Source organism: Cyanistes caeruleus, chromosome 3 (genome assembly GCF_971803275.1).
Source record: "Cyanistes caeruleus chromosome 3, bCyaCae1.hap1.1, whole genome shotgun sequence".
NCBI classification, from domain to species: domain Eukaryota; kingdom Metazoa; phylum Chordata; class Aves; order Passeriformes; family Paridae; genus Cyanistes; species Cyanistes caeruleus.
In genome coordinates this window covers 87,118,988-87,144,918 of record NC_141703.1, presented here as the reverse complement: position 1 = coordinate 87,144,918, position 25,931 = coordinate 87,118,988, and the positions used below count along the sequence as shown (strand labels likewise).

Below are 25,931 nucleotides of genomic sequence, written 5' to 3'. Positions count from 1 at the left end.
GGACATCATGGATACAATTGCTTAAGAACTGAAGAGTAGTTCAGTAGTGTGGGATCTGATCAGTTTGAAGAGAGGACTGAAAGGGGGTGCATATTATTTTTTATATTTATCATCAGCTTAAAAAACTCAGTAATACACATGGTACATTCCCACGTGAATAGGATCACAGATCCCAAGTGAGCTATGGACAAGCATCAAGTTGCTATGACAAAAAACACACATCACAGCTCTGTGTGATCACAGTGCAACCCAACAGCACAGTCAGTTTTACAACAAATGACAGGGTAATGTTACAGCATGGCCATCCAGATCCACTAAAGGACTTGAGCACCTAAATGCCTGAGCCTGTGACCCACAGTTGCTCCAGCTAATCTATTTCAGTTTCAGAGAGGATGTAGTTTAAGAATTTCTTGACTGAGTTATTTTAGACCCTACGATACTGCTGTTATGCTTACCCATCAGATCACACATACATGACTTAGAGTTTATCTCATCTAGCTTTGCTCTGGCTGGGGACCTATCTGACAGGTACTCACTCAAAGCAGGTATTGGAAAAAAATGATAGGATACAAACCAGCAGTCATGAAGCAGCATTTGGCAGGTGGCAAAGCCTACCTTTAGGGCCATCAGGGATTCAGAAGTTCTGGATCATCTTCATTTTTAGACATTTTATATTTGTAAATGCCTAGTTGTAATTAAAAAAATGCTATAGCAATATGGCCCAGGATTTGCAACTCCTCTGCCCTTGGAGTTTCACCAAATTGAAGTCACAGGTTCATTCCTTACTGTATTTAAGAAGGGCTTACAACCCAGGAACAGCTAGATGCCGGATTCTTCTGACAAGGTGCTGAACAAGCAAAGGAGAACTGTGCCTAAAGAGAAAGTGGCAGACGCTGATATATTTTCCTTAATTCAGGCGTTTCTTGCGAATACTTAATTTGAGGTTTGGAAAGCAAAGTTCTCATAAAATTGATCTTATGCAGTCCAGACTCGTCTTTTGGATCATTTTATGGTCTATTAGATTGAAAATGCTGATTAAAAACTGCTTAGCGTTGTAAAATGCCAATACAAAGATCCACTTTTTTGAAAACTCTCCTCTAAGGGTAGTGCTTGACAGCTGGGGAAACAAAAAAGGAGTGCACTTTCTATCTACATATAATGGGTTTCCTAAAAAAACATTTACGTCAGAAGGATCAGAGTGTCCTGATTGAGTCAAAGAGCTCAATTGTGAAAGGCTTACTGTGATCTGTGGGTGAATAAGCAATGAACAGTCAGTGTGAGAGGCTGGTTTCCTGTCCATGGAGAGTATTAGTGAGACTGGTTCTGTCCTTCATATGCTCTTCTTAGAAAGGAGGGCAGAAAATGTGATGAAGAAGAGAACCACGACAAGGATGGGAGGACCAAACAAGATATGTGACAGGGAGACACGTAAATATTTCATTTTTTTAGAATATAAAGAAGCAAGTATGTGACCCAATGATTGTGGAAAATGCAGAAGTATCAGATTACAAAGAGCTCTTTATCCAAAATGGGTAGTATACAAAAAAGTGCCAGGCAAACTGCAATTAAAAATTATCACAGCCATGGGAAAAAACAGTCCAAGGTGATTTGTAGATTCATTATTCTTGAATTAACCACGATTAGATACCTTTCTAGCAAAAATTCTTCAGTCAAATATAAGTTAAATTCAACAGTGGGTCAAGAGGTGAAGTGTACTGTCCTGGAGGGTAAAGATCAATGTTCTCTCTTCTACCTTAATATTAGAGACAGTAAGGCACATTTTAATTACTCTTTTCTAGCAGAGCAACATGAATAGATCTATTTTTAAATAGCTTATTTCAGAGAGTGCCTTGTCATTCATATCTGTCCAACTAGCTGACTTCTCCAAAAAATCTGATTTTCTTATTTTTAATTGCCTGTTCACTTTGCAGAATTAGTATGGTTCAAAGAGGGCAAGAGTCTGATCTCAGCAACAGAATTGTTTATAAATGATCAATCTGTTCCAGCCGTCCAAATGCATAGGCAGTAGTAGATTTGCTAAAAGTGTCCAAAATTCGATGAGAGTTGCAAAGATATAACTCAAATTCCAGTTGCAGCCAGCAGCCTGTGCAGTTTCTTGTGTCACTGTAAACTGGAAAAAATCCAACCTTACTTAGCATGGCCTGAATTTAAGGAATTAGTTTTCAGAAGCAAACAGCTTTATCACTGTCAGCTAAGCACACTTGGTTTTGTATGAGAGACATAAATAACAGGCCAAACTATTAACTATTTAGGGCATAGATTTCAATCCATTGCACTCACACCAGTGACTTGCTCTTGCAGCACTTGAGTGAAAGACCATGTTACTCTGTTCGAGGAACAGAGGTCATGGAAAAAAACAGAAGGAAACCTCAGTATATTTTCATGAATCTGCATGTTTCAACTGAGAATATTTCAGGAAGAAAGTTTTCTCATCACCCAGGAAAGGGAAATGAAATAGCTAAGCTCCAAGGCTTTTTGAGGGCAGTTCTGTACTTGAGCACACCAGGACGCTTCAGTTCTGTATTTCAGCACACCAGGGGGAGCGATTCCTCTTTGAACAGGTTCCAGTTACATCTCTGCAAGGTCTAGAAGGCACAGTGGCTTTTCATTAGCTCAGCGCAGCCCTTTCAGCAACACTGAAGTGGAACAGCTTTACACAAAGGCCACATGACCTTGAATGATGACCTTGAATGCCACAACAAAATGTAAATTCTGAGAGGTGCCATTTTTTCCATACAGATTTGAAGAGCGCAAGATTAGACTAGCTTTTAGGTAGGGCAATGTGGTTTGCTCTTCCATGCTGTCTTTTAATGATATCCAAAGATTTGAATTTGTGTGTGATCTGCAATCCTCCAGATGCCTGGTACTCATGATCTGCTGCTAACACTCAACACATGTGATCAGCTGATTGCATTGCCCCCCTAGCATCACCTGGTTTCAGGAAGAGAATTTATCACTTTTGTTCTGAACCCAAATCTACTGCCTAGCTGCATCTCTAGGTGTAGAAGACATGAACTCCATGTAGAAGTCATGAATTCTTCATTAAGAAGAACTGTGTAGCCAGCTGGTCAGAAAATGTGCCCAAAGCAGGATGGATTCAAGCTGGTTACCTTCACTTGGAATAGCCCTCAGGTAGACTTGTTGGCTGCAATCGGGACCAAGGAAGATTCAGTGGTAGGGACACCTTGTTTGTTTAGTAAAGCCAAGTTCCTTGGTGGTGTTCACCATTTCCCACCACACCCACAGGTTTTCATTCAGCCTCATAACATATGAATTGTCTGGGACTAGCTACAGCAGCTTCTTTCTTTCTAGATAGCCCTAGGTGCTGAATATATTTGTGCCAAACAGACTCAATCAGCATTTCTCTCCACTGAGTAGCTTGTGCTCACTCAATTAGCCCTAACACTGTGTTGTTGAAGCATGCACTAAGATTACACCCTTCAATTTTAAACAAACAAACTAACAAACAAGAAACCAGGGACTTCAGCCATTTCACCCGCACACGCATTGAAGCTACTTGTGTGCAAAGCACAGAAATCACTGTGTAAGTCATACTGTCATTGAGCCTTTCCTTCAAATAATTTCAGGCATGGAAGAAAAAGTCTTAGCTTACGTGCTTGTCTTTGAACACTCTGGTGAGCAGGGCCTGCTTCTGGCAGAAACATGCCATGGCTTAGTGAGGCAGGAGTGCACAGGCATGTAACTCCCGCCTGAGAATTTCACTTGGCTGCCAAAGCAGCATAGGTGGGAACTTGCTTGCCCGACGTGCTCTCTGGCAGCACAGAATATTAACTGACATCCTGGTGCAGATCCAATTATCTGTCTGGGAGGCTGTCCAGCAACAGACACCAAAAAGACAGGTTCAAGGAACCAAATCAGGAATAATTACAAAACAGCTTGCCTTAAGGTGAAGTTTCTTCCTGTTTCCAGACAGTGAAAAGTTGGTGTTCAAGCACAAAAGACATTAATCTCTGAAATATATTCTTTCTAGCTATAGGCATGACTCTTCTGAGCTTGCATACCAATGCCTAACACCCTTAAGAAGGTCTGTCCACTGATCCCTGTGCATTTAGTTTATTCATTACTCTTGTGCACTGCCTGTTACAGGAATCACATAGAGTAAAGGTGGGCTTGTTAGTCTCCCATTGCTTCTCTGGCAGAGAACACAGCTCTGTAAGACTTTTTTGGCATTGTTTCTCACTCTTCTGGTGAAGGGCAGGCATCAGGTGCCTAGGTGAGCCCACTCCTTTCTCTCCTCATTCTCATGCCTACCTGTTGAGGGTGCTCATATATTGTAGAACATCCCAGATAACTGCAGAAACAGAATGTACAATTTCTGGTTTCAGATGATTGAGAAAAGTAAAATCAGGGTATTCCTAATGCTTTTGCCATTACTTCCTTTCCTCCATGCTTGCAGAGTTAAGGAGTGACATGATGGCAAATAACACAAGCTGCATTCCAACTTGAGAACCTTTGCATCCCAAACTGCGTAAGAGAATAACCACCTGAAAGCTGGGAACGCACTGGGAATAAAGAGAATGGAGACACTTCTTACAGAATAGTTATCCATTTGCACTGAAATGTGATGCCAAGCCTGTTCCTTGTGCAGTTCTAAGTGTCATTGTCAACACAACAGAATTCAGGCAAGGCTCCCATTTAATCTCCTATTGCATGAAGGGAGAGTGAAAATGTTTTTTCTGCATTTAAGTTTCTACTAGGCTGAAAAGAGGCCATAGAATTTGACCTAGACTGCTAATCTCTCCAGTAATCCTGTCCACTCAAGGCATGGAAAAGAAACGCTGTCTTGTTTCCTCAAATGGCACACAGAACTTCTAGAATACACTCATACATGAAGATGCATATATGCACTGTTGTCCTCGGGTGAATATATATGGAAGGTGCTAGAGACCACAGATTCCCCTCAACATCTTGTGCTCAATATGCTTTCTGAAGAGGACAACACTTGTTCTGTCTCAGATGCCGTGGGTGGAGCTGACAGTCAGTCAGCATACATGTGACTAGATGTGTGAGTATTACAAGTTTCCAGAAACCCCTTAAAAAGCACAGACTGAGATTTTCTAGGTTGGACTCTAGTTGGATGTGATTTGGGGATTTTTTTAATCTTCACACTCACTTTGTACTGTCATGAATGTTTTATTCATGTTTCCTTTTATTGTTTTTGTATTGACTTTTTAATGTATTGGAAAATGCACTGCTATTCTCCCTCTTCAGCTAAAAAAAAAATAAAAATAATGTTACTCTAATGCTGCAACAAAGAGTCTTAACTGCATTGGCTATTCCAGTGCAACTATTCTGGAGCATCTCCCATCAAAACATTGGGCTCTTGAGTCACTCTTAAACGTAGCTTGTCTTCAACTGTTAGGTTTACTGAGGGAATCTTTAAATACATACAGGAGTAGAATGTGAAGAAGTTGTGATGTTCCAACCTTGACAGCTGGAGAAATACACGAGGTTCATGTTTAGTTCACAGTAAGCCAACAGATGAGCACAGATCAGAACAGCTGGGGTTATTTCCCCTCTAGACATACATAGAGGGTATCATAATTGGGGTCTTGTTTACTGGGCCATTTCCATTTCCTTTCCTATATGTTGATGAGGTAGACAAGTGTATAGTTCATGAGTTTTCCTCTCAAGCTCAACTTCATAGATTTATAGAGAGATACAGTCCCAAAGCTCTGCCATCCTGGTCACTCTCATGTGCCTGTACCAAACAACACTGATGATCCCAAGAACATTGTTAGCCCTTTCTTACGGACTGAAGTGACTTACAGGACTGGGACCACTCCCTGATCACTCTTGACAGAAACTTGTGAAAGAGTTTCAGCTCACTCATTCTAGCTGTCTGCTTGAAGCTGACTACTGCATGTCTACATTTTCTTCAAAAACAATATTCAAACAACTGTGCCTAATGGCTAGGGTGAGAAAAAGCAAGTATTTTTCAGCAGCAAATGTTTCAGATTTTTTTCATTCTGCTTTGTATTGTAAGGGGTTCAGAAGAAAATGAAACCCAAGATCTGGGTACTCAGAATCTCAGTGTCACAGAATCAGTATCACTCAGAATCTGGAGTATCACAGGTTAAGCCTTTCCTCACAAGAATGGGTTTTTGAGAACCAGAACTTATTTGTTTCCCCTTCACTTGCAGGTCTTGCAGGATGGATTCTAAGAATTGTTATTTATTAATTCTGTCCCATAAATAGAGATGGACTGTTCCTCACAACAGCACATAAGATTAGCAATTCCCATCATGGAGCAGACCCAAGAACTGCACACGAAATAGCACTGAATTTTGAACCCTTTACTCTGAACCAGCTTACCAGGTGACATCTGTTTTTGCTTACCACATACTGTGCACTAGCTGGAACTTCAGTTCCAAGCTCGGCTGGCACACCAAGTGATAGCCTGATGCTCATCTCCATCTGAGGAATAATCTCTCACACCGTGATGGCATTCTTCTGAAAAAAATGCTAATTTTTTGTTGCCTTTATTATGTCTTTTCAGCTTTGCTGGGCTCTCAGCCATAAATAAAGCCTGCTGATGACTTTGTAAAGTTGTCAGATACCTTTTGTTGGCAGACAATAGGCAACAGGTGCTTGTGATCTGTCCAAGCCATTATTCCATCTCCACCCCATGTTATTGTAACCTTCCCACCCCAAGCCCATTCCCAATGTGTGACATCAGCCACGTGTAATTGTCATCAGTCATTTAGCTCTGCTTTCAAATCACAGCAAGGCTTTGTTTTTGTTCATGGAACAGGACATGTAGTGTGCACTCTCTGGGTGCATTAAGTCTTTAAGTAGCATACTGACATCTCTTTCTTACATTGAAAATCCCTCTGAGTTCCCCCAGAACCTTTCCAGAGTTTGAGACTAGTGGAATGAGGATGATGTAAACATCACACTTCAACTGGTTCAAGTTGGTTCAAATGGACTCGCATGAGCTGGATGCTGTTCAGAATCTTCTTCTGGTGACCAACGAGGGTGATTCCAATACGCTGGATATCTCTGCGGAAGAACAGAGGACACAGAAGTTGTTAAAATGAACTGCTTGTTCTGAACAGTCTCAGTCCATTTTGCTGTAGATGCAAATCAACATGTATGGATATGTGTGTGTGTGCCTACTTGTGTCTGAGAAACAGCTGACAAGGCTTCTGCTTTTGCTTGACAAATGTGTGTGGGTGGAGGGGGTGTTGGCAGAACTTGGTAGGTACAAAAAAGCAGTGGAATTGGGACACGAAAAGGATCAGAGGGCTGATCTACAGAAAAAAAGATAGTTGGAGTTGTTCAGCCAGAAGAGAAGGCTCCGGAAAGATCTTTCTAAATTTGTAAAGGGGGTTTACTGCAAACATGGAGAATGTCTTTTTACCAGGTCTGTAGTGACTGGACAAGGGGCAGTGGTTTTAAAGAGAAAGAGGGTAGGTTTAGACTGAAGGTAAGGAAGGGTGGTAGGACACGGAAACAAGGTTCCAGGAGAAGTTGTGGATGTCCCATCCCTGTAAGCATTCAAGGTCAGTTTGCACAGTGGTGTGAGCAACATCATCTAGTGAAAGGTGTCCCAGCTTATGGCAGGGGTGTTGGACTAGATGGTCTTTAAATGTCCCTTCCAACCCAAAGCATTCTATGATTATGAGAATGTTCACTTTCCTGTCTTTTACATAACACTTCAACCCAGTATATGGTGTGGTTGGCTCTACACATCTGCTTAAAAGTGGTTGTTATTATCTGTGCTAGCTGTCATGAACAGGCTCTCTGCAGCACTGGCAAAACATTTTCTGATGCACACTGGATTAGAATTAGTGACTATAGATACAGATTACAAGTGTATCACAGCATGGATGGTGTCCAGAGGCCCTAGTAATAAGCAAGGAACAGTAGCTACTTTTCTTTGGCTTCCCTCTCCTTTTTCATGTGTATATGTTTTCCATACAGCCAATTTCTCAGACTGCTTTCACTTTCTGCACGGAAAACTCAGTGTCTGGTGTCTGTTGCTCTCTGCTCTGTTACTTACTCCAGAGTCATGCGTGATATAACATCAAATGTAGCCAGACCGGCCTGGTCAAAATTCTCCTTGTAGCGGCCCATCTTGATAGCATCCAACCACTCGTGGGCATTGCTGAGGGACGGGAAATCTGGAGGACAGTTGCTCAGGAGAGGCTGAGATGGTCTGCAAAAGAGGCAGGTTCTAAAACCCAAGTTGCCAGCATCAGTCAGCACACTAGTAAAGGAAGAATTATGAGAGGGAGAGAATGCAGCCTCTGAAGAGGACAGAATGAAGAACTATGACATTTGTTCTTTGTGCCTTGACTCCATAAGTCCCACCTTTATGTGCTGTTTCTAAGCTTCCAGTGTCCCTTTTCCTGTCTGAAAACAATCAACCAACTCAAGAATTTGATTCTCCTTTCCCATTGCCCATACTCTCTCAGGTGCATTCTCTTCTTGTTGCCCAAGATCCTTCCATGCTTTCTTGGTCTATACCTATTAGCTGGGCAAAGAACTGCAGTGAGGAGGTTTCTGAAAGAGACATGAGACCTTATACACCTTTTTACCTTTGTGACTAGGTCTCTCTCTCCTAAATGTTCTCTTAAGGTCAGATAGTGACCTATGAGACAAGTGTGTTGTTTCAGCTCCAACACCCATCAGATAAAAGAATTGCAGTAAAAGGCCAAAGAGATAACTGTTTACATACGGCATTTGCTCTTTTCCTCATCATCTGAATCTGTCTCAAAGCTATAGCACTCTTTATGAGCTGCTTTTAGTAAACTGGCCATCAATAGATACTTTTCCCCTCCCCCAGCTGTGGAGTACATTCCACTGAGACAAGATTTATAACCACAGGGAAAAACCCTCCAGGGCAGCAGGATGTAACTTCGTCATCAGCCCAGCAGCCAACTAACCTTGGCACCATTTATCCCTCCAGAGACTTCTTCTTTGCTGACCTCCTGCCTCTTGTTCCATCAGACTGCAAAATGCAGTTGGGAAAATATGGGATGTAAGCTGCAGTTCTAATTATTCTTATGTAGAGACTTCCTTCCCTCCATAAGCTAAGGTCTTCTTTTACTTCATTATCTCTTGTAGTCACACAATAGGGTGTGATCACATAATATCCTGTGCTGGTGCACCCAGGTATGTCCCTCCCTTCGTTCCCTATGATCCCTCAGTCATTCACCCCAGTGCAACTCATTGAGATTTATCTCCCGTCACATTCAGCACTCAGAGCTCTCCATCAACTGAATCAGGATATATAGTTCTTCCAACCTGCTTCCTCTCTTTTTTTCCACTTCCTGTTTGTTCTCAGTCTCAAATGAGAGGGTTAGAAAAAAAAAATAAATAGCCTGATTTATGGCTTTCTTTTCCTCATGATGCCTACTAAGAGACAAGTCCTATTATTTTGCATTAAATCCCCATCTTACCTGCTGGTCCCAGTGCCAATGGCTTTGAGGGCTGATGGCTTGCGAATCATTTTATCCAGGGCACTGACTATTTGCTCAAATTTGGGTCTCTGGACCCGCTCCTTCTGCCAGCAGTCAAGCATCAGCAGGTGCAAAACAGTAGGGCAGTCTGGGGGTGGTGGCAGGCGATAGTCCTGGTCAATGGCATTAATTACCTGCAGGAAAACAAAAACAAAGCTTCATCACAACTGGGAAAATAAAATACAAAAGAGCTTCAATCACTCAGTGTGTGTGCGACTGTCTTCTGCTTGAACTGACAGACACAGGACAGAGAGGAAGATGTACATGTTCACCACTTCTAAAACTTACATCCTGATTGGACATGTCCCAGTAAGGCCTCTCACCGTAGGACATCACCTCCCACATGACAATGCCATAGCTCCAGACATCACTGGAGGAGGTGAACTTGCGGTACTGGATGGCTTCAGGGGCAGTCCAGCGGATGGGAATTTTGCAGCCCTGGGAAGCAGACAGAAAGCAACCAGAATGTAGTGAGATGAGGACTGCTTGTGAAAACAACATCACTGAAACAATCAGATGTTAGCAGCACAACACAACCTGGAGCATGGAGTGACAGTCCCGTTGATTCTTTCTTGGAAACAATGCTGGTTTAAATTCATACTATGTTCAAGGCTTCCACCTTGTTTTACTGACAAGTGTAAATGAAAAGAGAGAATAATGCCTCCTTGCTGCTACAAATCACGTGATTTTATACTTTCACAGCTTTACTTTGCAGCATTTGAAAGTGGCATATAGCAAAATCCTCCTGAGTCACAATCATTTGGAAATCTAAAGCCATTTAAATAATGCCAAACTGCAGCACTAGGGACAGATACACTGAGTAGCTAGCATTAACTCCTTTCTCTGTCCATGTTGACCTCTCTAACTGTAGGTCTGACCTGTAACATGAAATATCATTCAGGTGCTGGTTCTTCAAAATGTACAGATCTAAAAATTGCTCCACTTTTCAGTGACTGAATTCTTCATCCCCTTCTTTTTCAATCCACCTGCTATACTCCCACCCCTTTTGTAGTATGTGTGACAGGTGTCACAACTTCATAGGCAGTAAGCTCATTTGATGGTTGGTTGTAAGCCCATAAATATAGTTAGGCCATTTATCTTTTCTGTAGGAAAAAACCCAGCTCTTTCTTCAAAGAGTGATAGTACAGGATTGTAATCTCTCCATCAGCCCCTTATACCTTCCTATAAAAAGCTAATGAAAGGGGGAAGATAATAGCTACATCGGGCTGTGAGGTTTGACCTATTCACCATCATGCCACAAAGAACAGCACTGAGACTTCCCACAGCAGAGTGGCTCAGATACTCAGTTATTTTTGATTCTTACTGCTTTGGAGCACATAGCCCACAAGACAGAAGGCTCTACTCCACGCTTCTCTATGGTCTCAAGATGGACTAAAGAGGGTACACCCAAACCAAGGAGGAACACATAAAAAAATTCTATCTGTCAACACTACAGCAACTCCCACCACAGCAGTGACTCACCAGACCCCCAGTGTAGGTGGGATTGGAAGCATCATCCTCCAGGAAGCGGGACAACCCGAAGTCTGACACCTTGCACACCAGGTTGCTGTTGACCAAGATGTTTCGTGCTGCCAGGTCACGATGCACATAGTTCATGTCTGACAGGTAGCGCATGCCGGCTGCAATCCCCCGCAGCATTCCCACCAGCTGCAGCACGCTGAACTGCCCTTCCTTCTGCTGCAAGGGACGAGGCAAACACAGGCTCTCAGGGCCACAGAACATGAAGCCAACAGGGGAGACTAACAAAGAGCAAGGTAACAAGGTGGATTTATGAAGTTAGAGAACACACATCTGCCTTTCAGCCCAAACCTGAAGGTTCAAGGACAACAAATACCAAAGGAGGGTGGGCTGAAAGCAATGAACCTCAAATAAAATCAGACATTGGTGATCTTTTCCTGAAAGCAAACCTCCTCTTGTGGCCATATCCACCTTTAGCATCCTACACCTAACCTCACTAACTACTAAGATGGCTAAATGAATGCCAGCAGACAAATCTGCTTTTACTAAGAACTTTTCAATGGCTTCTATGCAGTTCTACTCAGCGGGTTCACGTGCTTTTCAAATTGTTCCTGCCAAAGCATTTGTGGCTGAATGAGCACATGAATTGGTAAAAAGGAGAAGTGAAGTAGCTATACTACACAGATTGTCCATATTTGTGTTCCATTACTAGAAAATTTGAAACCCAAAAATAACCACAGGTTTCATTACTTCATTAGAATGTTGAAAATATTCTGTGAAATAAAGTCTGAAAAACATTATTAGAAAGCAAAAATTTGGAACACGGACATAAGCAACTGAAAGGGTGTGTACAAAGATTTGGTACTGTTTACATTAATTACTGGAGTTGAAGAAGTCTAAAATATTGAAATTTTATATGGTCGTTGAGCCCTTGGAGTATTTTCACCATATGGCCCGAAATGACTGTCTGTGGCTATTTGCTATCATTTCTATTGCACCTGTAGAGGGCAACTGAGGACTTAGGGAGACAGGAGTGTAGAGGAAGGACAGGAAAAAATTATCATGCTTGAAACTGGCACACAGCGAGGTGAAGAGGTTAATGGTTGTGGGAGACTCTGTGGTACCCTGAGGAAGGAATCCAGCGATCCATTCTCCATGAACTCGGTGACAATCATGACTGGTCGGCTCTTGGTGACCACCCCCTCCAGGTGGATGACATTGGGATGCTCAAATTGCCCCATGATGCTGGCCTCACTCAGGAACTCCCGCCGCTGCTCCTCTGTGTATCCGGACTTCAAGGTCTTAATAGCCACCATGTATTCACGCTTCCCTGGGTGTTTTAGGCGCCCAAAGCACACCTCTCCAAACTCTCCTGTCAGGGAGGGAAAAACACACCTCAAATAAGGAAACACAGCAATGGATTTTAGTCAGATGTAGTAAAGCATTCTACTGTGGACAACTTCGGGCGATGCTTGGAAATAGGGTTATGGGATCGTATAGAGTAAGGCAAAGTTTTTGGTGAAGGTTGGAGACTACTACATCTTCAGGGTTCAGATGAGGAGTTCTGAGTCTTCCAAGGGTGTTTTAAACTTGGTTTAGAGCCAGCATCTAAGGGTTGGCAGGTTAAAAATAAATGTTTAGATATCCTGGGACACTTGATGTACCATGGCTCCAAGGGTCCATTTCAGGCAAGTAGTGTGCCAGGTCTCAAGGTGAACAAGAAGGCACTTTAAATAATCTGCAGATTCTCACACTACCTGATCCAATGACCTCCTCAATCTTGATGAGCGACACATCAATCTCCTTGGCAAATTCTCGAATGGCTTCATTGGGATCTTCATAGGTTGAAGGATCAATGTAATACTTCACTCCAAGTCCTGCAGTGGGGGAAACAGCCCAAAACATCACCAGAATCAAACCCTGAGACAGACAGGTGTTAATGAGTCCTGAAGAGATAGGCCCTTGCCATCTGTTGCTCAAACACACTTACCTCGTGCACCGATATACTGCTGCAGGCGGTCTGTGTATGGAGTCTCTCGCCTTTTACTGCAGGACACAAAGGAAAGGAAAGTCAAAACACACACAAGAGTCTCTCATCAGATGCTGGGGTAGGCTTCTCAGTGCAAGGCTCAGAGAATCCTTGATATTAGGGGTAGAAGATGGATGTTAAGATCCTGCCCATCTCCTGGTAACCAGTGCATGCTTGTTTTCTATCTGGTGGTTTTTGTACCATTGTTGGCATCCCCACTTTAGAAATGACAAATGATAGGGCTTCCAACACTATCCTGAAAAAGAATATTACAGTTTAATGTTACTGCCTTGGAAGTTTACTTGCTATCCAGGCTAAATTTGCATTTTAATTTAATTTAATTACAACAAATTATTCTTTTCAATTATAATGTATGCCTTCTTCTGTGATGCCTTTTAAGTTCTTCAAAAACATTCTGACAGACATTTACTCTAATGCTTAATATGTATAGAGCTCCCCCAATTATTTTTCCTCCTGGCTTTGTTTAACAGCATTTACTTTGGCCCTTCTACTTGTAAGTATGGTACCCAAACCAAACCACACAGACCCAAACAGATGGAAATCTGTTCCTTGATCTGTTCTTTGATTTTGCATGTGCAGATCAAAGCAGGTATGGTCTTTATTATTGTAAGGTTTATTGCATATATGCATCTAATTTCCAGTAAGCATAGGTCCTTCTCAGCATAGGCATTTCTCAGATTTCATTCTCCTTCTGAATGTGTATGGTTCAATAATTTATTTCCCACACAAACTAATTATTTTAGAAGTTTCACTCTATTCTTTGTTTGCACTAAATCTATTTGCCGTTTTCAAGCTACTTCCTTTGTTCCAAGCAGTGTTCATTTTTTCAAAAATGTACATTTCATGCTAGTTTCCAACCATCCTATTAATTAGGGACCAGATTGTAAACCAAACCCTACAGTATCCTGCAGTATCCCTGCTGTCTGCATGGATTTGTGTCAACTCATGTTTTGCTGTTTCAGCATGAGACCTTTTAGCTGCTGATTCAATTAGCATTTGAAGGCAAAGTATCATGAAACATTATGTTACTTTTCTTTATGAACATAAGTAATTCTGACATTCTAACAGCTAACTGTATTATTCTTACTTGTCAGACTTATCTCTTTAAATTCTGCTTTCAAAACCACAGACAGTTTTGCCTTCAAAATCTTTCCTCTTGTGCAAAGAAATTGGCTTTGCTGGGGGCCTGTACCTAAGAGCTCTAACTCCATTGTTGAACCTGAAAGCCAAGTCTACAAAAACGTTTTTTGTAGGTTATCAAACAAATTAATTGTTTTCCATATAAAAAGCCACCAAAACAATTAACTAAAATGGGTGCTTCACAATGCATATTGCCTGAAAAATGTGTACCAACATTTTATGAAAACAAGTTAAAACCATAGCATTTGACTCTACATATGTTCAACCTTTTAAAGAACTACTCATTTCATCTGGTGTTCCTCATTTTCTGCATATTCAAACTTACTTTTCTTATCAGGGACAAATTTAAAAAAGAAATTTGGTATCTCCACTTTTTATGAAAAACTGTCTGTTAACTGTACATAATTCTTTAAGTATAAATGAATGTATTTTTTATGATATTTCCTCATATGTATATTTACAGATGCCATTAATGCCTTTCCCCAACACAGTTTTGATAATATTAACTTATTCTGGGTTTGGTTTATTTTTTTTAGAAAAATATATGCTTTATTGAGTTGTGCACATAATATCACATTTCCAGCTGTAACAAAAAATTGTATTTTTAACAGTTCAAAGCAATAAAAGGAGGCAACATTTCAAATATAACAGTATTTGATAATTATTTTCTTTCCAAAAAGAAAAATATTAAGAGAATATACACAAGAGGAGAAAACAAATGTAGAAAAGGGAAGAGAACAAAGAAGAAATCATTAAAACTAGACGTCACTTTCTAAAGTTGTTTATACATTTTTTTAGGTCAGCAGAAAAAGCTAAAAAATCCCTCTTGTGCAAAGGCACAGTAAAGCAAAGATACAGAGATCCATTACTGACAATCTAGGGGATTAAGTTCAAACCTCAGTAAATTCAAGGAGCTGGTAATGACTGTTTCTTTTCTTCAAATAACAAAACCCCCATTGTTTACTTTTGTACCTCTACAAAAATAGCAACCCTTACTTTTTTCTCTTTAAAATTTCTTTTTTTTTTTTCTTTTTCCCTGTAAGATATTATCTCTACAATCTTTTATATGCCCTTTATTCTTTCCAAAATGGGAAGTGATATTTGCTTTCTTTAACCTGTATTTTATGAGCTAGTGTTCCATGGAACCATTGGTTTGTATAGATTTTATTCTTCAGCAAATGAGCCCTTGTCTTGGTCCTTGGTAAAAGGGTATTTATCACCTTCTAAATAACTGGATATGCATACTTATTCCACCAGTCTTTCTCCACTACATTGTTTCATTCTCCACTTGCTTGCCTAAAATGCAATTTACAGTCCCTGCTTCACAGCGATGGATTTAAATACCTTTTGAGTACCAGCTTTGAAATTATTTCCTTGTGTTCATATTGCTAACTAGCCAAATATCAGCTAAGTACATGAGTGGTTTACCAAAGGAGAGGCTCCTCAGATAGGAGTACTGGGGCAGGATCTTTCCTTAATTAGAGAATGGCATCTCAAGGACATCTGGATAAATGCAGATCAGGCTGTATCCCTTGGGACGGGGTTATGTTGCGGGGGTAAGGAAGTTCCACTGTCTGAAGTGCACATGAGCAGGTCAAGGAATTCACCTCTTGAAGATGATGGCAAGGATGGCAATGGCAGCAATTACCAAGAAGGCCAGGCCCCCGAGCGCTGAGCCCACGATCAGAGGCAGTCGGTCCTGCACCATCTCTGAGCGCTCCCCTGGCGAGGAAGACACATACACAAACATGGATGCAGAGGACAGGAAATGTGCAGAGTTTCCCTTCTCGCCTAGATCTCACCCATAATTCCATCCCTACCAGCCCTTTGCCCCCCAGTCACTGTGCTTCTCCAGTGCCTTCCTTCCTACATTCTGAAATGCCAGTGCTCCCTTTGAATCCCCTTTCTCTTCCCCTGGTCCACTGACAGCTGACAAGCCACTTTAGCACAGGCTAGCTCTACACCTGGGCTGCAATCCCACTGCCCCCTATTAATGTAGCTTGCCAGGGACATACTTGAGTACCTTTGATCCATACCAAAAGGATGGTGATCCTGCTGGAAGGCAAGCTTCTGCACAAATACCTGTGTCCCATCTACCTTTGTGTCCTGTGTCCCACCTGTCTTTTAGACACTGGCAGAGCTTTCAGCTGTAAGATATCCCGTGACAGCTGGGGGCCAAACTACAGCAGTGTGTAACGCTACGTACTGCCACATTCCCCTAAAGTGATTTTTACTGGCACACTCTGCACCTGCTGGTCAGAGGCACAGACAAGGACAGGCACAACAAGGAGCAGGGCTGGGGAATATGGCAGTAGCACAAACAATGCCCTCTGGCAGCATGGAGCTTCTCTGGGGGAACAAATCTGTATATGCAAATTACTATAAACAGAAATACAAGTTGAGTAGGAGTGTCTGGTAGCAGCCCTCCAGAGGATAAGCCAATACAGTCAGGGACACAGGCAAGTGGAAGGTGATCACATGCAGAGCTCAGCACAAAATGGCAGCACTTACCTCCCGTTGAAGTCTGGAAATACATCTTCCCGCTGTAAGGACCGTAGCCGATTGCTGTCCTAGCGCGCACTTGGAAGGCGTAGATCTTGCCTGGGCTCAGACTTGATATCGTGGCCATGTTGGTCTCACTAGTTAAGGTCAATGAATTATCCTCATCCTCTGCCTGTGAATGTCAATGACCAAAAAGGAATGTGAAACTTCTGCCTACACTGCTCGCTCCCTGCATCGAGGCATGACAGTTTCCATGTCAACCCAATATTCTCTGAACCTTCACAGAGCCTCCCAACAACAGCTGCTATTCCAGACCTTACTTCCTTGCACACTACTCATTTCTCACTGCTGCTTTTCATTCCCCCAGGCCTGGGCTTCCCACAAAGCTCTGCTAAAGACTCTCAATCCAAACATAAATGAAAGACAAAGCTTTGCCCTGAGATTCACTTTCTATAAACTTCAAACTCATTTGCTCTCCTAGGAGAATTCAGAGCAAGAACACATATAAAGCTGTATCCAGGAAGCTGCTACACACAAATAGCAATAATAATAGTTATTAATAATTAGTAACAATACTTTCTTATCACAACTAGCAGTCCTTTTTACCACCAAAAAATAGGAGCTCTGCAAAATCCTGCAAAAGTATACATGTGAAAGACATAAATAAATAAGACATAAATGTGTAATATGGAATGGGAGTTTGTCTGAACAGCCCCACACATCTCTTCCCCTCAAGTCAGATGGATTAGGAGTCACAAGACATGTGAATGGAGGACAAAATTGTATTTGCCAGCCCCTAAGTCCAGCACACAAAGAGGTATTTTCCACTTAGCGAATGAGAGTGTATTCCTCCTCATAAAATTTCTTAGAAATGTCTGGCCAGGCCTAAATGGGGACACAAGACTTCTCCTCATAAACAAATGACAGACTTGCAGTGAATCCTGTTCCAGTAAACATATTTAAAAACTTCAGCTCCTTCCACTGTTACCTGTATCAGCTGATACTAAACTTATGGTTAGCTGCAGCTTTTAAACTTAAACAAATGTCTTCTCTTTTCCTAATTTTTTCCTTGTCCCTAGATGCTTCCAAGCTGGGAAATGCAGATGGACTGATGTCAAATGACATGTATATCACAAACTTCTGGTCTTGCTAAAGTTTTTTGCATTTTCATAACTGAAGCACTCTTTTCCACCTTGTTCATCCTGATGCAGGGGTGCATCACCCAGACAGAAAGTGCTCGGTATCACTTTCTGCTCACCTTGTCAAAGTAGCGTAGCTGGTAATCCAGGATGATCCCATTGGGCTGGTCTGGCTGAGGCCACGACAGAGTGATGCTATTGGTAGTACGACTCACCTGATGCATCATAGGCACAGCAGAGGGGACTGGAATAAAAGACAAAAAGGAGAGATTGCAAAGGGATAAGCTTAAAAATGAGCTATAATTGAATATTCCTTATGATGAGTTAACAGATTAGGCCAGCACATCCTTTAATTTTCCTTAATTTCCATCATGAAGTACTTTGTAAAAGAACCAGAAGAAATCCAGGCACGATACTACACCACTGGGAGATACAGTCATTGACAACTCAGACTGAAATAAAATGAAGAAATCCAGGTCCAACTGATCTACATCTATATCTCTGATGCAAAAAGCAAGCAGGGAACAGAGCCTGTGTGAAACTAACCCACACAGGCTTCTTGCTCTGGCCTGGGAAAGCATAAGAAGGAATCCAAACAATTCTTGGTAAAGGACAACAATCGGTAGGTGTTGTTTAGTCAAGGGGTGGCGTTCCATTTAACCAATGATGGTGATGTGCTACTTTAATGATCAATGAGTTTTACCTCTCAGACCTTCTCAAACCTGTGTGTAAAAGAAGATTAAGAATAATAAACTTTGCTCTCTTGGACAGTGCAGCTAAGGGAATCAGTGTCGTGCTTATCACTGTTCCTAATATTGTGCAACAAACTGATTATGCACAGGAGTTAAGAAATTATCTATATTATCACTGGAATATAATTCTGATCTTCAAATGTGCAATTTTTACATATAAGATGAGATGCTCCATGCCACTGCCTTGTTTTAAGATCATGCTTGGACAAAGAATATGAGAGTGGTCAGAACAAAAGCAGAGCACATTACTTCTTTTCCGCTTCTCCCTCAGACTGTAATTCTTTTCCTGGGGGGAAAAAAATCATGCATGGGCTACCAGAGTAGTGGAGGCCTTGCATATGAAGCATTGTGGAGAATGGAAATCCACTTCTACCAAAACCATACATGAACCCATGTACACACACATGCACACTCTCTGGGTTCATGCAAAAGCTAAGAGTGTATGAGTTGCATCTTGGGAAGAGATTTCCAAGCAAAAATTTCAGGACAATTTTAAGAGGATCTTTCAGCCTGCCAGCTGTCTTTCCATAAAGGTCTTCGCAAGTTTTGCTTTCTCTCTGCAATGAAAATGTCATGTTGCCAAGAAACTTACAGGTAAGCAGCTAAGGTATCCTCATTTTCCTAATGGATGCAACATTTTCAGCAACATTTAAATTTTCCAGAAAAAGCACGCCAATGAAAAGCTGCCACCAAACCCCACCGGTTTTAGAAAATAAACATAAACTTCCTTGATGTGAAGAATGAAGCAGAGACATTTGGCAAATGATCAAAACCTGCAGAATAGCATTTTCTTCCCTCATTAATGGTGAAAAAGATAAAAGGATTGTTTTTAATAACAAGATAAAATTATTCTGAAAAACATATTTCAGATGGGCTTCAAACAGCTCAGGCAAGTGGGAACTAATTTAAAAATGTAAATGAAACAGAATAAGAGTCTAAGCAATAAAATGCTTTCTCTCCTCATTACTACTTTTATTTTTTACCATTGCTTGTCCTTCAAACAAGATTACACAACTACTTCACCTGCCAATGAGAATGTTGTGACAAGAATGGAAGAGAGCAACAATTATCCAAGACCATATGTAGCATTTAAGATGCAAATGAATAACCCTGTATTAAAATGTCAGGAGGTAACTGGTCAGTTAACATTTGAACAAGACAGACTCTGTTACATTTAATGTTCCAAAAAGTTTAACTCTCTTCCACTGAGACACAAAGCAAACACATAGGAGAGGCACAAACCTAAATGCACAACTACATTTACAGGGAACAGACCACTTCCTTCTAAGATTTTACAGAATGATCAGAGTTAAATCTTCCCTCAATTCCTCTCCTCTCCACCTCTAACTGTTATTCTTCTCTTGCTTCTCATTTCTTCCCAATCCCAAACTTTTCCCCTACCTGGAAGAATTAAACAAACAAATAACAAAAACATCACTCAGGTGTATCTCTTGACCATGTGCCACAGCATTCTAGAATGTTTCTATTATCCATATATGTCCAACACTCAGGGTAATCAGATGGTGACGGGGGAGGCAACCAGGTTACTGCAGTCTGTTCTATTAAAAATAGTAATTTCAGTCATTTACACCTAATAAGCAGACACTGCTTAGAGCAAAAGCCATGAAAAACATTAAAGAGCCATCAGAAATAAAACCAGCCATGAATCACTGCAAGGCAGGTTGTCTTTAATCTGCCTCTCTGAGACAGAGTTTAGATATTGATACGTTTGCCTCTCTTTTAATGACCTAAAAAATCATGAAACACTGGCCAAGGAGCTCTTCCATCACTTCAAGTAAAAGAGATACCAAGATTTCTCTGTTGAAAAATTTCATACTAACATGGTATAAATACTAATACTAAGGTGATGAGCAATGTAAACATAATTGTTGGTGGAGTAAGTACATATTTCCTTATTTTCAGAGGTGTATTATAAGGTTATTCTCTCAGAGTTAATACATTAGGAAATAAAAAGTTCGAGATTTTATGTCTATAGACATTCAAAGTACCATACCTCTGCCACCACAGGAGTGTTAGATGAGTATTTTCATTTGTCTGCATGCCAACTACTAAAAATGTTTATAACAGAACTTTGCTTTCAAAGCTTTCTTTTGTATACACAAATGTGTCTAGGTCTATATTGATTTGTCTGTTTTATTATTTTATTTTTACATGACATTTATAGACATAGATGTGTTAGATCCCTGTCTAATGGCTGCTGAAATCACAGTGCCTGATTCAATCCAATCTGGGCAGCTGGACTAGATGATCATTGTAGGTTCATTTCCAACTATTCTATTCTATTCTATTCTATTCTATTCTATTCTATTCTAGAAAAAAAAAAACCCATGCTTTGAGATCAGATCTTTTATAAAGACTGAAAAAGCAGTTCTTTTTGTATGCAATTTAAATAATAGCAAATGTATGGAAAATTCTTGCCCACATAAACCTAGTTAGAGCTGTAAAGAAGTGCAAACACCAATTAAATACAACTCCCAGATTCTGTATTTTGTGTGTTGTCAATTGCAACCCTTCTACATTGCAGGACTATTTTTTTCCTGGCAGCAGACACGTGCCTGCAAGACTAAAAATCTATCTCAATGAACAGACTAGGTAAGGAAGGAATGTGAAGGGAGAGAAGACTCATGTAAAAATACATGGCACCCCTCATTTATGCAGAGCACAGCCAAGTGCTGTTCTTGACAGACCATGAGCATTTCTGTTACGTGACATTCAGATCATACTCCATTCTTGGAAGATACTCCAGGAGAGCCAATGTGACCCCTTTGTGGTTCTGTCTGGACGAGTCCCATGGGATAATGCCCTGGAAACAAGAGTGGCTCAGAAGAGCTAGTTCATGTGCAATGGACTACTTCTTCCAGGTGCAAAAGCAGTCCATCCCAACAAGCATGGATTCAGGCAAAAAATGCCAACAGGCCTGCATGTATGAACAAGGAGCTCATACCTAAACTCAGACACAAAAAGGAAGTACATAGAGGGTGGAAGCATGGACAGGTAGCCTGAGAGGAACATGGAGGCACTGTTCAAACAAGTAGACACATGGCTAGGAAAGCCAGAGCCTACCTGGAATCACATCTGGCACCTCATGCCAAAAGCAACAAGGGTTTCTCTAAGTACAGAGGTGGCTCAAGAAAGAGGGAAAATGTGAGCCAGCTGCTGGGTGGTGCAGGGGTCCTGGTGACACAGAGCATCTTCTTCACATCAGTCTTTACCAGCAAGTCTTGCCTTTAGGAACACCAGGTCCTGCAAACCTTGGGGAAGTCTCCAGCCGGGAAGATCATCCTCATGCCAGATCAGATGACTGAATATTTAGGCAAAGTACATCATTCCATGGGCCCTGATGTCATTTTGAGGGTACTCTTGATAATCTTAGCATCATCTTTGTGACTGTGAGAGGTGCCTGAGGACTAGTGGAAAACAAATGTCACTCCTCTCCTCATAAGGGAAAGAAAGGGATATGCAGGCAGCTAAGCCTCACCTTCATCCAAAGGGGTTGTTGAGTCCTCAACCTTGGCAATATTCAAAAGTGTTCTGGGTGTGGTCAGGGGAAACTTGCCTGAGGTGACCCTGATGAGCAGATGGGTTGGAGAATATGTTCTCCAGAAGTATCTTCCGAGCTTAGCCATTTTCTGGTTCTGAGGAGACATCCATTCAGCAGTCCTGACTAGATATCCACAGAATACAATAGCAGTTCAGCTACTCTTTTGGCTCGTGGGTCATCACTCAGCTGGGATTCCAACGAAACCCTACCAAGACCTGTGTGTTATATCTAGTTATTTATGTGTTTTCTTCCCCTTCCATCTTGCCCCAAAATCTTCTGAAGTTATGCAGTTTGATTAACCTCAGTTAGCCAGAACAGCCTCTAATGTTCACTAACATTGGCTCTACATTCTCTCATAGTTATTTCACTTTCGTTACCTCTTCATGTATCCTGTTCTCATAATCCAGGCAGATGACATGAAGACCCTAGACTTGTTCCTAGCTTTTTTCCAGCTTCCCAAATATCATCTTCTAAGAAGATCAGTCTGAATGCAGCATGGAAATTCCCTTCTTGGTGTGTTTATTATCCTATCTTTATTTTGAAAATGTCCTACATTTTTCCACACATTTCAATTTAGTTCTGGCCCTTTCTCTAAATACCCAAAAATCCTTTAAAAGTATCTTGGACAGTCTTCTGTCACAACCTTGTACTTTTGCTCCCTATGGATGAAAAGTGCTTTAAAAGGGCAAATCAGTCAGTTATTTTAACCTCCCTTCCCACTCATGTTATTAGTTTTTTGTATGCATTCCATTGATGCTTAATAAAAAGGAAAGTAGCCTTTTATGACACAAGTGTTTTGCTTTGTATTTTATACTTATTGTATTTTATTGTATTGTATTTTATACTTGCTCAAAAGGTTTCTGACTTCATTTAAACAGTAAGTGAAACCTACCTTTTGAAAACAACCACATTCATTCTCTGCTTATGTTGCAGAGATTAGGCATAGTAAAGAGAGAAACTGGAGTAGCTCCTTTTTGTGGAGTGATTGTAGAAATTGTTATTAATTCCCAGTCATAGCTCAGCAAATCCATTAAAGATGGCTAAGTTGACAAATGTCATTTATGTCACTAAGGAAAAAATGTGTTTTAGTTGTTCCCACATGAATAGAAAACAAGAAAGTTGACTTCTTAGGGAACTTTGGTGAGTGCTCAGGGATGGCAATTAGATCATAAATAAGCAAACAGCTAACGACTGAAAAACAATGTATTTCATTCAGAGGACAATGAACACTCACACTACTTGCTGCTGGCTTTAACCTGGCAAAACACAACAGCATGTAGCTTTTGACAGCTCTATTCTTATTTCTTTTTGTTTTGAACTAGAAAATGCCTTGCCTTTGTCCCTGCTTTTGCCAGCTAAGTCTATTGTACTCTTTTGGCTCTCTTTGGAAAACCAAACATCTTCAAGCAATTCATCATTTCCCTTCACAATCTCATAATCATACTTGGCATTTAATTCCCTTCCTCTTATCACACCACTTCATGTGAAAATCTTCTGTCAGGTCCTCTTAAACTTTCTGGCACTACCCAAAAGTGTCCTTGTCCCCACTCAGCCTCTTACACAATCCTTCTGACTGTCTAGCACTCATTTCTGCAGCGCTACAGATTTCTGGTATTGCCAGGTCCCACTTCTCTGATTCCCACTGATGCAGAAGACTGCTACATATATTTTCACAGGTACAAGGCAACCTGGTCAGATAACCTTTATCTTCAAATACCTCTACTAGCTCTCAGAATGTCTGGACTCAGCTAAAAAAACAACTTTGGCTTTTAAAAGTCTGCATTGATTTGTTCCAACATTTAAATCTCTGCTGCCTTTCTTTTTTCTTCTTCTTTCTAGGAATGTAACAACTGCCTGAACAAATAAGTTCAGTAGCATTTCTCTGGCAACAGGCATTACTACATGCTTCAGTGAAAGCTGCAGGGAAAAAATGGTAGTTACGGGTAGTTACAGCTGTGCATAGAAAAAGTTTTTTCACAGTCCTTTAAATAAAAACCTGATTTCTGTCCTGAGACATGAGAAGAGATATTTGTTTACCCTGATAAATACACTTGCAGATGTTAAAATAATGCATAAAAATGTAGTCAGTTTTATTTTTTGTAATAATATGGTAGGAGTTTAAGTTCTTTGCATTTTTGTGTGTCAGGTTCACACCTGTGAAGAAATATAACTTCATTAGAATTACATAATTGCCTTTCATCATGTGGTTCCTGCTATCTGGAACAGCCTTCCAACATCTCTCTATACATCCTGACATTTATTTAGGTATTCACCCTCAGCACTTCAAACCTGAGCTGAAAGCAATTCCCTTCTCTTGTCTCATCTCTGCACAGTTCTTCCGGTGATTAGCATATCATATTTGCATTTCACAATATTACTATCCAAACAGGTTTTATTACTGCAATCCAAACAGGTCTCACGTTTCAGGTTAAGTCTTACAGTAAAGGAGGTTTTTCAGTGCCAGCCCTTCTAATTCTGATTTCAAGCACGTGGTCACTGAAGAGTAGGAACATCATGATCAGTCTGCCACAGAAAAATGTGATTGTGTAACCAAAGGATCCTATCATGCTCTGAAGAAGGGCCAGAAGGCTGTGAGGGGTAAGCAAACTCTTGGAGGAACAGCGTTTTGGAGACAAAGATGAGTGAATAGGTATCATGGGAAGAAGAAAAAGAAAAGTCTGTGTTTCCACACAGAACATTGCCAAAGATACCTCTAACAAAAGGGAGGAATATTTTTTGGGCCAGCAATTAGGAGGAGAGAGAGAACTCAGACGCATGTATGAGTAAGCAGAATCTTCAGAAACTGCCAGGACTTGAGGGTCTTTTTTTAGGTCATCTTTAATTCAATGGAGAGGAAATTTTTGCTATGGCCCTTTATCCTGACACTCTACTTTTTTCTGGTTTGCTTTTTTTTTTTTTTAAATACCCTCCATGTTTTCCTGTACCCTTTTTCTCTCAGCATGTAAAATCTTGAAACTTACATATCTTCTTGTATAATAATAATAATAATAATAATAATAATAATAATAATAATAACAGCAACAACAACACGACATCAACAAGCAATGCTAAAGTGAAAAGCTGGTGAAGGGATCAAAAGGAGGGGGTATGGACAAGACAGGCCACGTGATGGAGGAAGCAGGGCCTTGTTAGTATGAGCTGTCAGTACAAATCGAGGGCAGCTCATCTCAAGCTCACTCCCAACAATCCCAAGGAAAGCAAGGAAAGAAAAACTGTGACCAAACACAAGAAGCCACTCAGTACACACTGAAGTTTAAGTAAGTTGTCCTCCCCTGAAACAACTATACTGCACAAGAGAGGCACCTTAGGGAGAAGCACCCAACACACACAAGACACCCAGAGACACTACAAGAAACCTGGAAGAGGAGTGGTCAGAAAATTCAAACAGAAACAGAAGAGGGTAGATTTTGTGATTCCGGGAAGGAGGAGGAAGCAGCTCCTCAATTCAGTTATCTCTGATATAGATAAAGAAGGTTGAGATGAGAGGATGAGATGTTAGTAGAACACCCACCTTTCACCAAGAGAAGCCAAAGGAACTGCCTGGAATTACCATACAAATTACCCAGACACATTTTACTGTAAACAAAAATTGATCACCCACTTGCAGCCAGCGTCTTAAGGGGACCAGGAATCCCAGAGATGCTTTGCTACTTGATGTCTGTCAGATAACATTTCAAAGGGAACAAACAGATCAACCCCTTGGCATCTGTTAACAGTAGGAAATTAGTTGGGGGGGTATATATATTCCCTTTCTTTCCATATAATAGAAGCACAAAT

The 25,931-nt window shown here is 40.9% G+C and overlaps 1 protein-coding gene across 10 annotated transcripts in view; it reads right to left on the bottom strand.

The window, feature by feature from the left end:
* Positions 1-5,189: 5,189 nt before the first annotated feature.
* The window catches only part of EPHB6 (EPH receptor B6), a 68,136-nt gene continuing 47,394 nt past the window's right edge, over positions 5,190-25,931 (bottom strand). For 6 of the 10 annotated variants that reach the window (XM_086882546.1, XM_086882545.1, XM_023939347.2 and 3 more), the window contains exons 7-17: positions 17,939-18,063; positions 16,690-16,852; positions 15,786-15,900; positions 12,979-13,034; positions 12,746-12,865; positions 12,113-12,360; positions 10,992-11,207; positions 9,798-9,947; positions 9,450-9,643; positions 8,048-8,203; positions 5,190-7,044 (exon numbers count right to left, since the gene is read on the bottom strand). In XM_086882546.1, the coding sequence (XP_086738672.1) occupies positions 6,936-7,044; positions 8,048-8,203; positions 9,450-9,643; positions 9,798-9,947; positions 10,992-11,207; positions 12,113-12,360; positions 12,746-12,865; positions 12,979-13,034; positions 15,786-15,900; positions 16,690-16,852; positions 17,939-18,063 (1,652 nt within the window). In that variant the 3' untranslated portion in view covers positions 5,190-6,935. Of the gene's footprint in view, positions 7,045-8,047; positions 8,204-8,908; positions 8,999-9,449; positions 9,644-9,797; positions 9,948-10,991; positions 11,208-12,112; positions 12,361-12,745; positions 12,866-12,978; positions 13,035-15,785; positions 15,901-16,689; positions 16,853-17,938; positions 18,064-25,931 lie in introns of those variants that run through there. The other 4 variants (XM_086882550.1, XM_086882549.1, XM_086882551.1 and 1 more) reach the window with 1 other exon arrangement.